The sequence below is a fragment of the Saccopteryx leptura genome, chromosome 1, assembly GCF_036850995.1.
Source record: "Saccopteryx leptura isolate mSacLep1 chromosome 1, mSacLep1_pri_phased_curated, whole genome shotgun sequence".
NCBI lineage: Eukaryota > Metazoa > Chordata > Mammalia > Chiroptera > Emballonuridae > Saccopteryx > Saccopteryx leptura.
In genome coordinates, this window is record NC_089503.1 from 300,499,642 (window position 1) to 300,515,638 (window position 15,997).

Sequence of the window (15,997 nt, forward strand, 5' to 3'; positions counted from 1 at the left end):
TCAAATGAAGAAATGACTCACTTCATATTATTTTAAGTCTGGGAAAAATAAAGATGACCACAATGCATCGAATGCTCACCACCAACATTATGACTAAATGGGTTGCATGCTGTTTCTGATGTAATCCTGCCAGAGGAGTAACCATTATCCACATACAGGTGAGGAAATGAAGTCACTTGCTCACAGTCACACATCAATGGATGGTGGAAACAAGAAGCAAATCATGTTTTTATCCACTATGATAATCCCTTTCGAGACCTTCAACAGAATCCGATTGACCTGAGGTGTTGAAGGATTAATGACTTATGCGTAAGGGTATGACCGGGGTTTGAACGTGCGCCGAGCACTCTGCCCACTTTGCGGTGCTCTCACGGGCGCTGAGTCAAGAGCAATGGCATTGGCTGCCTAAGATTCAGGTGGACTAAGAACAGAAACCTGAAACAGCTAGTGTCTCGGTATTAACAAGAAAAGTGGGTTAATTTAAAGCTGGTCCTTCTTTGCAAAGGTATTTTATTGCAAGGAAGATTTGTCTAGAGAATTTCCAAAAGTTTGCCAATTGACTCAACTATATGAGGCAAAAACCAACATCCTCCTAAAATGAAAATCTAATCCCACTGTGAAAGGTCCAGTTTTTCAATCAAGACAAAATCATTTAGCAAGATGAATAAAGTAAATGAAAGTAAACATTTAACTCCATATTCAGCAAAATATGTAGAAAGCAGGGAACAGATTTGCTAATGATATCCCTGCCTCTTAGCACTGTAGAAGTTATACAAGTGACTTAAATTTTGAGAAATGTTCCTTTTGATTCTGAAATCCAGTTATATCTTGGATGAAGCCTGGCTTGCTTTATCAAGCAGTGAACACACTTTCTACCACTTTCATAGTAAATATACAATATCAGGTTCAGGATTATATTTTAGTTTAAATTATACCCAAGTACCATTATACCCTGAAGTTGCATGTCTGACAAAAATAGGACCAATACTTTGAACACGGATAACAAAGGCTCTCAGTCCCTTGATGAACGGAAGTGTATTTCACCCTGACACTGCTGCCGGCAAATCCCCGAGACAGCATTTTGAAAATGCTATCAACAGCTTAGCCTTTTCTTAGTGTTTTGAAGAGTACATTAATAGTCTAGCCTTTTCTTATAAGGGCTTTCCATTCTCCCTTAGCCAAATGTGACAGTTAGAAGGAAACAGTGAGAGGATGAAATCAAAGTCAGCGCCGTGTTTTAAAAGCAGTGTGGAACTGATGTCACCAGGCATTCTCTTCAAAAAAGAATATGAGAATATTAAGAGGATGTCTCATGAACTTACGTACAAAGGATACTCGACACTTGAGGACAGAATAATGTCTCACAGAAGAAAGATGTAATTCTAGATGCCCATAAAAACTACTCATACAGCTCTTGGCTGGTACAAAAAAAAAAAAAAAAGAAAGAAAGAAAAAAAAAAGTCTTGGCTGATACAAAAAATATATATATACAAACAAAAACACCCCTGCAACTCCCAACCTAACCAAAAGAGTTATTTTAATAGATTTAATTTTTTAAGACTTAGTAAACACCTACTATGGAATATGTGGAATTTTGTGCCCAAGGATGTAACTGACAGTTTATAAAGAGAATATTGTCATTGACACTCTTTGGAGTATTTTGTTAAAAGAAAACCAATAGGCATATGGTAATGTAATAAAACTAGCCAATGAAAGTCAAACTATCCTCCAGGATTTAAGAACCCAAAAAGATGAAATAGAAGCTTTCCCACACAAGTAGGGATACATGCAGCCCCATCTGATACCCAGAAAAACTGCATGTTATTTCAAAGGGTATTTATTTAGCTTATCCTCTCCAGTCTGGGTTTAAGCACACTCAGCAACTCCATGATAGTTATTTAGCCTATTTGGGGACTCATTTTAAAAACTGCCTGAGCAGGATGCCAGGAGCAGCCTCTCCTCAGAGGAGGAATGGGCCTGGCCACTGGGAGTGTTTCCGCTGGATCTTGTGGCAGATTGCATTTACCCAAAACAGCTGCAACAGTCCTCCCATCAAGAGGTGGAGTCTACATCCAACCCTGAATCTGGATGAACTTGGGACTAACAGGGAAGAGTCATTATATAACTTTCAAGGTTCGAGCATAAACAGTGACAGAGCTTCCATCTGGTTCTCTTGGTGGGTGAGGGGAGCTCTTTCTTGAAACCTAGACACCAGACTGTGCTGAGACCCAACTAACAACAAAGGGGTCACATGTCCTGGCCAACAGCCCAATTTGCATTGCCAGCATCAGCCCCTAGCCAACCGCCAACTGGGAGCAGCAAACCCAATGAGCCTTTGCACCTTCAGGGATTCTAGCCCCCAGAAGCTGAATCATCCCCGACCTTCGAGCCTTCCCAGCTGACTCCCTGGAGACCATGGAGCAAAGACAAGTTGCCCTACGATGCCCTTTACAAACATGTGGCCCACAGAATCCTTGAGCATAATGAAATGGTGGTAATTTTGTGCCTCTACTTTTTTGTGGGTGCTTTGTTATATAACAATAGTAACTGGGACAGGTGAGAGTGGGAATATATGTAGTTAAAAGGGATGCACGCAGCCATTCCCAGTACTTGCATCATCCTATCTTCTCTTTCGAGAACGCACTCAGAGGCTTTATCCTAGGCATGCTGTCATTCTATGCCACTGCCACTCCTCGGGAAACCGACCCACTTACACTGCTCTAATTCCAAGTGAAGTCAGCTCTTAGATAAAAACAATAGTCACGATTTTGCATAGTATGTGCCAGGCACTGCTCTAAGAGTTTGTACATGGATCAACTCAATTGACACAACAAGCCTGAGGTAAACACTATTTTTGTTCCCATTTTACATATAGGAGAACCAAAGCATTGGGGCTAAACAACCTGCCTGCAGTCATACAATCAGCAAATATCAGCGCTGGGCTGGGATTTGGGGCCAGGTGATTTGGCTCTGGAGCCTATCCACTAACCACCATACGCACCACTTCCCAAACCCTGACTCTAACTCTCTGCCAGTGACATATTGCTTGGTCCAGCTCCTCCACCCGAATGGCCAAGAGTCTCCAAACTGAAAAGGTGGGATGATGCTGGCTTCAGTGTAATGTTAACAGTTAACAGTGTGGGCTCTGGAGTCTGACAGTCTTGGCTGTGACAGTTACCAGCTGTGTGACTTTGGGCAGGTCTTATAAACTCTGTCAACCTCTTTCTCCCCATTTTTATGTAAAATGATCACCCATTTTAAGACCACATCCACCACCTTTGCCACATGGGTAGGCATTAGTCTCATTCCTCCTTTCTAGACAGTCAGCCTCCCCCAGGCAAGGACTCTGCCTTTCTCTGTTCCTGCAGGCAGTCCAGCACAGTGCCTTGCACTCAGCTGTGGTGTGTAAACTAAGCTGACTTAAAAAAAAAAAAAAAAAAAAACTCTCCTCTTACCTGACCTGTGGTGGCACAGTGGGTAAAGTGTCAACCTGGATCATGGAGGTTGCCGGTTCGAAACCCTTGCCCAGTCAAGGCACATATGGAAGATGATACTTCCTGCTCCTCCCCCCTTCTCTCTCTCTCTTTCTCTCTCTCTCTCTCTCTCTCTTCTCTAAAATGAATAAATAAGTAAAAATTTAAAAAACTCTTCTCTTTATTTTTGTATCCAGGGATTTGGGGATTTGTCCCATTTTCTTTATCCCCATAAACAAAACTATGCATCATGCCCTCAACCACTGAGACTACTGCCGAAGCTAGGACTTCTGTTTTCTGCCTTGTCTTCCAACGGTTTTCCTAATAAGAGAAAAATGCCTTCAAATGTGCCTTACCTAAATGGATTCTCTACTGCCTTCCAATAATTTCCCTAAATAATTTAAACTTTAACCTTGGGCCATACAAACTTCTATTAACTTGATTTCTTTTTATTATTATTTAAAATAATTTTTCTGCCCTGGCCAGTGACTCAGTGGTAGAGTGTTGGACTGGTGTGTGGAAGTCTTGGGTTCAATTCCCAGTTAGGGCACACAGGAGAAGTGCCCATCTGCACTCCACCCCTCCTCCTCCCTCCATTGCTGAGCAATGGAACAATAGCCCCAGATAGGCAGAGCATTGCCCCTAGGGGGCTTGCTGGGTGTATCCCAGTTGGGGCACATGTGGGAGTCTGTCTCTCTGCCTCCCTGCCTGCCTCTCACTTAATAATAAAATAAAATAAAATAAAATTTTTCATTCATTTGAGATAGAGAAGAAGGGGGGAGGAGAGAGACAGAGAAGCATCAACTCGTTGTTTCACTTAGTTCTATTTCATTGTGTCCTCATTGATTCCTTCTCTGCATACCCTGACTGGGGATCAAACCCATGATCCCTGGCACACCGGGTTGACACTTTCTCCACCAAATCACCCAGCCAGGGCTGTAACTTGATTATCGGAAATTAGTGAACCTTTCTTAAAAGATACCAAAGAGTATTACTCACCTTCAGAATTATGCCAAAAAAATATCAGAATATTAATAATGTACATAATAATATCATGTAAGTCATTAGAATTTAACTGTCATTGTGGAGCTTTTTAAGTTAAATTCAAAATTTTTTTTTCTGTTTTTTTTAAAAATTATTTATTTATTTATTTATTTAGTGACAGAGAGTCAGAGAGAGGAACAGACAAGAAGGGAGAGAGATAAGAAGCATCAATTCTTTGTTGCAGCGCCTTAGTTGTTCATTGATTGCTTTCTCATATGTGCCTTGACCGGGGGTCACAGCAGACTAAGTGACCCTTTGCTCAAGCCAGCAACCTTGGGCTCAAGTTGGTGAGCCTTGCTCAAATCAGATGAGCCTGAGCTCAAGCTGGCGACCTCGGGGTTTCGAACCTGGGTCCTCCGTGTCTCAGTCCAATGCTCTATCCACTGCGCCACCGCCCAGTCAGGCAAATTCAAAAAATTTTTAAATGTATTATGTTGACATGGTTGCAAGTATCCCATTCAATACAACACCATGTACACTGTGCCACCTCCCGCCCCATGCAAAGCCTCAATATATTTTTAAGAAAATATATTGCATAAACTATTTTATGAGAGCTTGAAAAACTGTGGTCAACATCAGGCTGCACTGGTGCTTTCTCAGAGTAAATAAGAAGAATTTTTGAATTGATTGTGGTAAATGCATGGCTGTTCTAATCCACCAGAGCCTCCCGCATGGTGCCAGCAGTCTTACTAGTATTCTCACCTGCCACGTGCCTCTGTTCTCCTCTTGTATCTGCCTCTATTGGCATTTCCCTTGACTAGGAAGCCAAATGTTGCTGGAGAAAAATCACAAGCCAAGTAGCCTAGTCCCCACCAAATTAATGACCCTTAAACCTCACGTGGCCTTCAATCCTTTTATTTGTCCTTGGCAGTTTTGTTGTCCATCACACTCAACAACTGTGCACAGTCAAGACCATACCCTTAACCTTCTACCCCAGTAGTAGATAAATTATCTACTCCAGTAGTAGATAAACTATCTACTCCAGTAGTAGATAAACTTGCTTCCACTTCACTGAGAAAATAAAGTATCCCCTGAGTGTGAACTGCCCCAGCTTCTCCCTCCCTTTCCTTATAAACTCACACCCCTCTCACCTCAATCTGCTACCCCAAAGCCTAAAGAAAAGAGGTGTCTTTCCTCTGCTTCCAGGCAATTATCTCCCTTGTGTTGTCAATGTTCTTCTGTTCCCTCTCCACTCCCTGTTCCATCATTTCTCCTCCTTTCTTCTAGACCAGAACCTCCACCCCTCTTGCTCTCTTCCCATCCCATGGTTCCTTCTCTCCAGACTTCTCACCTATACCTCCTTAAAGATTCATCTACACTTGAAACCTTCACTTTCCCACTCTCATTTTCTCACTTCTCACTCCCCAAATCCCCGTAGCACTTGCTCTATTCTATAAAACATTCAGTGGGTATAATTTAGTTAAAGATACAGATCCTGAATTTTTAAAACAGAACTGTATTTGACTCCTGCCTCCTCCACCTATAAACTTGGAGACCTTGAGCACGCTGCTTAATTGCCCTGTGCATCAGTTTCCTCATCTTTAAAATGAGGATAATAGTAGTAACCAACTTCTTGTAATAGTAAATGATAAAACACTGAACAGTGTCTGCACATGCCATATGTTCAACAAATATTAGCCATGGATATTATTATTATTACTGCCACTATTAGTAGTAACCATTTTAGTGATAAGTACCATTTTTGTCATATACTATACTAGCTAACAATCAGGGCTAGCTAACAATCCTGAACTAAAAAAGAACATCCTACTGAATTCATACAGCTGAAAAAACTACTTCACAATCTCTTTATACAATGTCTCTTATCACTTAGCCTAAAGCCTAAATTAACCTTCTTTACCTTAAACCAGGACCTGTTCCTAGGAATCTCCTGTCCACACTGATTCTGGGTGACTCTAGTCAGTTCAGTACACACACACACACACACACACACACACACACACACACACTGATTAGGTAAATTTATTTATGTATTGTGAACCAGTATAAAAATATCAAATTAGCTGAGCACAGGAGCCTTACCCTATGCTGCCTTTGCAGCAACAAAAGTAACTACTACACCAATGTTCTTCATGCACACCAAGATCAATAATTACTGAAGGCCAGATAGTCTGTCCTTCCCACGATCAGTCACAGCAAGAACAGAAAGAATATTTTTAGCATCTTGCTCGAATCCTACCTGACAACTTGGAAACTGCAATAATTTGAACTTATGCAGGCAATGAAAGGAAAGCTTTTTTGTTGGTTAACAGGAAATATCTAATGGTCATTTATATTCTGTGAGAAATCACTAAGAAAGTCAGCATGGAACACTCATTCCCTTCCTTCATTTCTTTGCTATTCTCAGTTTCTTTTTGTCACAAGCTGTGTGTGCAATATCTATTTTAATTAGGAAGAGGCAACAGTAGGCAAAGGAGATTGCAATAGGTATGTGCAGGGTGGAACCAAATTGCACAGCAAGATCTCGTCCTGGTGATAAAAACAGCTTCACTAGGGCATGTAATTTTGTCTAACAATTTATTTCTTGGAACAATCTCCTAATGACCATTCTTCATCCCAGCACTGTAGGTAAGTCTTGCTCCAGTAGAAGCATTTAGCATGGGGTTCAATTAGGAGGCACCTTCCTTTGGACCAGTGACTCTTTTACCACTGGGGTCTTTTGCTGGATTCCTACACCCTGACCTAATTTTTCTAGAATTCAACAATGATTTACTGGCAAAAAAAAAAAAAAAATGAGTGCAAGCTCTTTCTCTACCTTTAATTCCTTTCCTTGTCTACCCATATTTCAAAACAAATTTGGATCTTAAAAGTCTATTTTAAATTAGTTAAGTAGAGGATGAAGAATTCACACATGGAAGGCAGGCCCACAGTAGGAATGATGATGATAATGATGATGCTAAACTAGCTAATATTTACTAAACATTTATTTGTACTAGGTCCTGTGCCAAATAGTTAACATATATCAGTTGCTTTAATACTCACAACTGTGAGAGGTTGGCATTATTACCTCATTTCCATTTGAGAAAACTTGCCTCAGTTTCCACAACTAACAAGATTCAAGGCTGGGATTTTAAGCCTGGTCTGTCAAAAGCTAAAGCCCAGTGATATTAAAAATCATGTGCCCTTTTTCTGTGAAATGTTTTGAACTGCAGTCAGTACAAAATTAGGTTTAAGTGTGATTTTATTACAATGGCCTGTAAATCTATGTATTTCTATATTTAAAAAATTAAGTTCCCCATTTAAAAATGGGAAAGAAAATGAATGACTAAATAAATATTTATATATTTTAAGCAAATATTAAAGTTCAGGTGTTTAAAACTAAAGGGCATTCAATTCAGTTCAAGAAACTACTAATTAATATGATGTACAGGGCACTGTAAGAATGTAAAGATTTAGAGAGCATTGGCCCTTCCCCTTCCCCAAGAAATTAATGATATAGTGGGAAAAACAGTGTAATTTTTCAGGTGTTACTTCAAATGTCATCGCCTAAGAGAGGTCTTCCTTTATGACCCTATCTAACTCCATTCTTGGTTACTTTCTGTCACAAAGGTCAGCAAACTTTTTCTGTAAAGGGACTGATAGGAAATAATTCTGGGAGCATATGGTCTCTATCAAAACTACCCCACTCTAATCTTGTTGCTCCAAAGCAGCTACAGACTCTAAGTAAATGAATGAGTGTGGCTGTGTTGTAGTAAAGCTTTACTTACAAACTAGTCAGTGTGCCAGAGTAGTTCACAGACTTCAGTTTGTCAACCCATATTCTAACTTATAACCCTTTTTCTTTCTTCATAACACTTAATAAGATCTTAACTTATGTAGCTCATTGATTTATTTATTATTTTCATCACAAAATGGTAGCTCCAAGTCAGTGGGGCCCTGTGTGTTTTTTTTGTGGTTTTTTTTTTTGTAATTTTCTGAAGTTGGAAATGGGGAGCAATCAGACAGACTCCCGCATGCGCCCGACTGGGATCCACCTGGCATGACCACCAGGGGGCGATGCTCTGCCCCTCTGGGGCATTGCTCTGTTGCAACCAGAGCCATTCTAGTGCCTGAGGCAGAGGCCATAGAGCCATCCCCAGCGCCTGGGCCAACTTTGCTCCAATGGAGCCCTGGCTACGGGAGGGGAAGAGAGAAACAGAGAGGAAGGAGAGGGGGAGGAATGGAGAAACAGATGGGCACTTCTCCTATGTGCCCTGGCCGGGAATTGAACCTGGGACTCCTGCATGCCAGGCTGACGCTCTACCACTGAGCCAACCAGCCAGGGCCTGGGGCCCTGTGTTTTTGTTCAGAGCTTGCTCTCCAGGGCCTAGAAGGAAGTTCCCAAAGCACAGACAGTTCACTCTAAATATTTGTTGGTCTACTAAGTGGATAAGTATCATTTCACAAAAGGAGAAACACAAACTGCCAACACACACATGAACTATATTTGGCCTTATTAATAATAAAACTTTTTAAACTGAAAAGGTGATTTTTCACTTGTCAGACCATCAATGGTTAGAGAAGGAGGCAGAGGAAGAGGAGAGGAGAAGAGGTAGTAAGAGAGGGAGGGGAACTAGGAGAAGAACACGTGTAGATGAACATGTGGGTGTAACGACACTCTCATCTACCACCGGTGGGCAAAAAAATTGGTACAACATTGCAATTATACACAACAACGTATATGCCAATTCAAAAATAGGCAAAGGATTGAACAGATATTTCTCCAAAGAAGATATACAAATGACCAATAAACCCATGAAAAGATGCTCAACTAAATAACTAAATTAGTTATTAGGAAAATGCAAATCAAAATCACATTAAGATACCATTCTATACCCATTACAATGGTGATCATCAAAAAGAAATAAAAGGAGAATAGCAAGTGTTGATGAGGATGTGGAGAACTGGAACCCTTGTGAATTACTGATGGGAATGTAAAATGTCCAGCTTCTGATGAAAACAGTTTGGGATTGCAAAAGTTAAGGAATTACCAAACAATCTATCAATTTCTTATGTATATACCAAAAAGAACTGAAAGCAGGGAGTCAAACAGTTACTTGTATTCCCATGTTACGGCAGCATAATTGACAACAGCCGAAAACTGGAAACAACTCAGGAGGTCCAGCCACAGAAGAAAAACAAAGTGGTATATCCACACAATGGAATATTATTCAGCCTTAAAAGGGAATAAAGTATTGACACAGGTACAACATGAATGAACTATGAAAACATGTTCTCACCAACGTGGCTCAAAACGTGGAGCATAAGTCATCCTCAGCTAAAGAGGTCTACAGAAAGAAATTGGGATTGCTCCTAAAAGCTATTTGGCTGCTCAGTGGAATCACCTGGAGACTGGGGCCCACTCTAGACCAGTGAAATGGGATTCTCTGACAAGTGGGCAGCTTACTGACATTGTTTCAGAAGACTTCCACGGGGTTTCAGTACAGCGGCAGTCACAGGGGAAGAACTAGTGGTACAGAGCACAGCAGTGCTTTTCAAACTTTAACAGGCATACGGGTCACCTGGGGATCTCCTTGAACTTCACAGTTTAATTCAGGCAGGTCTGGGGAGGGCTGGAGAGTTCGCATTTCTGATAAGCCTCAGGAGATGCTGATGCTGTTGGTTTAGGGGCCACACTTGGGATATCAAAGTCTCTTTCATCATGAGATTGGAACTAAGGATTCTCACCAATAAAATACAATTCAAAGCCAAAAAACAAACAAACAAACAAAAATTGTGTTAAATGAAATAAGCCAGCCACAAAAAGAACCAATATTGTATGATTCCATTTGTATTGCCAGAATTGGCAGATAGTAGAATAGAGGTACAAAGTAGAATAGAAGTCATCAGGAGTTGGGGGAAGTGAGAACAGGGAGTTATTATTTAATGGGTACAAAGTATCTACTTGGGATGATGAAAATTTTCTGGAGAGGGATGGTGGTGATGGTTGCACAACACTATGAATGTACTTAATGCCATGACTGAAGGTTACACTTAAATATGCATAGAACTGTAAAGTTTATATTATGTATATTTTATTTCAATAAAAAAATCACTTATACTTTTTACTCCAAAATCTTATTCTTAAGAATTAACTCTGAGAAGATAATGCAAAAGGGTGAAATATGTATATTCTACAATGCATCATTCTCAAGATTAATGAATAAAATCTAGTTATACAAATAAAACCTAAGACAACAAATACATAAAAAATACATAAAAGAGACTATTATGCAGGCATTGACTAAAACAAGGTAAGCTTTTCACATAAAAATATATCCACAACATTATTAAATGAAAAAAAGCAAATTATTTAGAGTGCATGTACAGTACAATACCATTGATGTAAAGATTCTAAAGCTTATATATACAACATATTCTCCAAAATGTTAATAAAGGTTATTCTATGAATGGTGGATTTGAAAGGACTTTAACATTATTCTCTTGATAATTTTCTGTACTAGTTGACTTTTTAAAAAAGAATATTTTTAAACAAAATAACATGCTCTTATAAATTCAACACTCTTCCACATTAATTAAGAAGGGTTAAGCCTTTGATACTTTCATAATAGATGTTTTCATATTTCCATTCCCATAGCAACAGTAATACTTGTGAGTGAGACAAATATAGTTTTAAAAAAGATACATACCTCAGATAGTTTTGATGTTTCTTTATCAGTCAAAAATAGACTTATTATTTCAGAGCAACATTCAATAATCATGTTCTGGAAATAAAAAAAATGTAGTAAGGTTGATCCTACTGTTAAAATATTCGATATTTCAATTATTGATATAAACTCTTTCATTTGTGCTTCCTGGCATGATCACCCTAGTCCCGTTTTCAGGTTGAGATTTAGAGGGACCCAGAGGTCACACTCCCTTAAGTAATTAGGGTTATTTGAAAAGTACAGGATGGTCACAAAAAATAAGATTTAATTAAAAATAATATATTTTTAGGATTCTTCCCCTACACATTCACTGTTAAAATTCATGTTATAGAAGAATAACAAGTAAAGTCGTTCACATCAAAATAAGATTTTGAAACATAACTTTTCAGAAGAGAGTCCTGGAAGAGAGTCTGGAAATAGGTTTAAGCAGAAAAGAATGGTTGGGAATTGGGAAAGAAAAGGAAAGAGTAAATGAATAGAAAGCGAGAGTTAATATCATATGTTGTCTATGACACTGCCACAAACCCTACCGTGTGGATGGAGCTATGTGTATGTGTACATATCTGATCCATGAGGGATTTACCCACACGGAGGGTTGAATCGGTCAGAATCTCTACCATTATGTCACATAAGGAAGACAGCAGAAGAAAGCTGTAGTCAGTACTGGCCTCGTGAGCTGAAAGGTCTTGATATGGAGCTGGAGAAGGCAGCTAATGCACCAGACATCAGATGAGTAAGAGAAAGAAACAGAGATGAGAGAGAACTTACACCCCCTGTGGCACTGTGCACAGTTGTGACTTCTGACTCTCCATCTATCTTCTGTGAGGTCCACTGTGCATTGTTCCTAGTCCTTGGCTCTGCATGCACTTACTTACTGGACCCAGGTGAATACAACCTCCCCCATCAAACCTATCCTACTCCAGCTAGTGCAGTAGATGTTCTTTGCTTGCAATTAAGAGTCATACTATATTATCAGAGAAAGGCTATGCCTGCTGCACAGTGTTGCCAGAATCTATCCCTGAAGGCAGCAACAACTTGCTTTTATAATATTATTAATATATAAATGTAGCAGCATTCAGAAATATTAAAATGTAAAAGTACATGAATTCTTACATTACAACTGACCACTGCAGGTTAAAACCTGAAAATAAAAAAGCAAAAAAAATTGAGCTCACAGCCAAACCATATTATACCCAAGCTTTAATAAATGTATAAGCATAGCAAAGATCAAATTTTAGAGAGCCAAAGCTATAGCTAATTTAATTCAATTTAACAAATATATTTAAGGCATTATCTTTGGTGCTATGAAACACAAAGATGTAGAAACAGACCTAATTCTCCCAAAGTTTACAATAACTGAGAAAAACAGATGCAACAAAATAACCTACCAAGTAGAATGTGGTCAAAACATGTGTTGGTATGACATGATACACGGGCATAGGGTTGGGAGAGAGTAAGAACAAGCACGATGAACAGGGGAGGTTTCCTGGCAAATGGGTGATGTGAACTGAGAGATGGCAGGGTAGTAGGATTTTAGTTGGCTGAGAATGGGGACAAGAGCATTCTGGGTGGAGGAAGCCAGGTAAGGGTTCTGATGTGATTTTTCCTGTGGGCTGGTATAGGTAGCATGGCAGTGAAAGTGCTGAGAAATAAGGCTGGAGAGGCAGACTCACACCAGAATGGGTAAAATAAAGGAATCTGGATTTTGTCACATAGGAAATTGAGAGGCACTAGACTGAGGGAATAATGATCTGCTTGCTTGAAAAAGGTAATTCCAGGCCCTGGCCAGCTGACCCAGTGGTACAGCATCAGCCTGGAATGTGGATATCCCAGGTTTGAATCCCAGTCAGACACAGAGGAGAAGCGACCATTTGCTTCTCTCCCCAACCTCCCTTTACTTCTCTCACTATCTCTTCTCCTCCCTTCCTGCAGCCAAGGCTCAATTAGAATGAGTTGGCCCAGGTGCTGAGGATGGCTCCATGGCCTTCAATTCAGGTATTAAAAAATGGCTCCAGAATAAGGATCCAAGATGGCAGTGGAGTAGGCAGATGCACAGACTCACAGTTCACACCACCAAACTGGATTACAAATTAATTTAGGGACAATCAGCATGAAAAATCAACTCTGTACTATAAGAACAGCTCTCAAAAACAAAAGAGCAAAGAAGAAGCCACACCAAGCCTGGTAGGGAGTGCCGAGGAGCAGTGGGTCTCTCCTGCTTACAGGAACAAAGGGGGGGAGTGAGGCTAAGAGCCCAGAAGGGCTCTCATTTCCAAGGAAAATAGTAGAAAATACCGCTCACAGCCACTTGCCTGGGGACCTAGAAAGAGGTGTGTTGAAAGTGCTGGCTTATCTTCCAAAAGAAAAAGGGGGAGAGAGAGACAGACGGTGATGGGCAGAGGAATGCAGGGGACGACCTGAGAAGCTGACTCATCCAGTGCTGGAGGCGACCATAGCTGGGGGAGGGGTTGATCCTTCCACATAACACAAGACTAAAGTGGTTCTGGGTCACCCATCTCAAGATATCTCTCCAGCTCCAATCAGTGCAACAAGACACAGCTGAAAACAAGAAGTGGGGAGGAGGGGCAGTAACTCAGGTCTCCATGGAGATCTGAGATACACCTCCTCCTACTGAAGCTGAGAAAACACCCCGCCCACAGAGAGAGTAACTGGCAGATCAGGCCTTCAGAGTCTCAGGTTACACCCACCACATTCCTGGATATAGTTTTAAATAAGCTCCCTGATGAGATAAGTAAACAAGAATACCAGGTGTTAAGAAAAGTAAGAAGAAAACAAACAAATTAAGACTTCAAAACCTCTCTACTAGAAAGGTCAAATCCAAAAGTGGATTACAAATAACAGCTGATGCCAACCCAAGAAGACCCAGAAATAACACAACTGAAAACTGGAGGCAGACAACATCAAGGCTAGACTCAACCAGCTCAACAAACAATACACCCAAACACACAGACATAATGAGAAGACAGAGAAGTGCAATCCAAATGAAACCACAAGAGAAACCTCCAGAAAATAAACTAAGTCATATGAAAATAACCAAACTACTGGATGCAGAGTTTAAAATAATGATTGTAAGGGTGCTTAGGGATCTTAGAATAACAATGGATGGTAATTATGAACACCTAAATAAAGAAATAACAAGTATAAAAAAGCATATTGAAATATTAAAAAAGAATCAGTCAGAGATGACAAATACAATATCAGAAATGAATACCACAATGGAAGGAATTAAAAACAGGATGGATGAAGCTGAGGATTGAATCAGCAAGTTGAAGGACAACTTGAACAAAGGCATGGAAGCAGAGCAGAAAAAAGAAAAGAGACTCAAAAAGTCTGAGGAAACTCTTAGAGAGCTCTGTGACAACATGAAGAGAAATAATATCCGTATATAGGGGTTCCTAAAGAAGAAGAGAAAGAACAAGGAATAGAGACTGTTTAATCATATCATAGCTGAAAACTTTCCTAAATTAATGCAGGAAAAACTCTCACAAAGTTCAAGAAGCATAGAGAACTTCATTAAAGAAAAACCCAAAGAAATCTACACCACGACACATCATAATTAAAATTCCAAAGCTAAGTGATAAAGAAAAAATAGTAAAAGCTGTTAGAGAAATAAAGGCCATCACCTACAAAGGAGCCCCCATAAGGATGACATCCAACTTCTCAACAGAAACACTTGAGGCAAGAAGGGAATGGCAAGAAATATTCAAAGTAATGCAGAACAAGAGCCTACAACCAAGACTACTTTATCCAGCAAGGCTATTGTTTAAAATTGAAGGAGAAATAAAAAGCTTTCCAGACAAAAAAAAAACTCAAGAAATTCACTACAACCAAACAGGCTGCAAGAAATGCTAAGGGTCCTATTGTAAACAGATCAAAGGAGAAAAAGAATATAGCAAAAGAGGAATACAGTTTTAAAGAATAAAATGGCAATAAACAATTACATATCAATAATAACCTTAAATGTAAATGGATTAAATGATCCAATCAAAAGACATAGGGTAGCTGTGTGGATAAGAAAACAGGACCCATACATATGCTGTCTACAAGAGACACACCTTAAAACAAAAGATGCAGATAGACTGAAGATAAAAGGATGAAAAAAAATATTTCATGCAAATGAAAATGAAAAAAAAGCTGGGGTACCAATACTTATATCAGACAAAATGGACCTTAAAACAAAGACTATAGTAAGAGATAAAAAAGGTCACTACATAATGATAAAGGGAGCAATCCAACAGGAAGAGATAACCATTATAAATATCTACGCACCTAATATAGGAGCACCTAAATATATACAGCAGACCTTGATGGATTTAAAGGGTGAGAGCAACAGCAATACTATAATAGTAGGTGATTTCAATACCCACTAACATCACTAGATAGATCCTCAAGAAAGAAAATTAACAAAGAAACAGCTGACTTTAACGGACAGACTAGATCAACTCGATTTAATAGATATCTTCAGAACCTTTCACCCTAAAGCAGCAGAATATACATTCTTTTCAAGTTCTCATGGTACATTCTCTAGGATAGACCACATGTTGGGGCACAAAAGCGGCCTCAACAAATTTAAGAAGACTGAAATCATATCAAGCACTTTCTCTGATCACAATGGCATGAAACTAGAAATCAACCACAACAGAAAAACTGAAAAATACTCAAACACTTGGAAACTAAATAGCATGTTATTAAATAACAAATGGGTTAACAATGAGACCAAAGAAGAAATTTAAAAATTCCTAGAAACAAATGATAACGAGTATACATCAACTCAAAATTTATGGGACACAG

At 39.5% G+C, this 15,997-nt stretch overlaps 1 protein-coding gene across 1 annotated transcript in view; it reads right to left on the minus strand.

The window, feature by feature from the left end:
- CFAP54 (cilia and flagella associated protein 54) overlaps nucleotides 1–15,997 on the minus strand; it is a 322,454-nt gene that overhangs the window by 15,314 nt on the left and 291,143 nt on the right. The window contains exon 67 of the mRNA XM_066357258.1: nucleotides 11,168–11,242. Within this exon, the coding sequence (XP_066213355.1) occupies nucleotides 11,168–11,242 (75 nt within the window). The remainder of the gene's footprint in view (nucleotides 1–11,167; nucleotides 11,243–15,997) is intronic.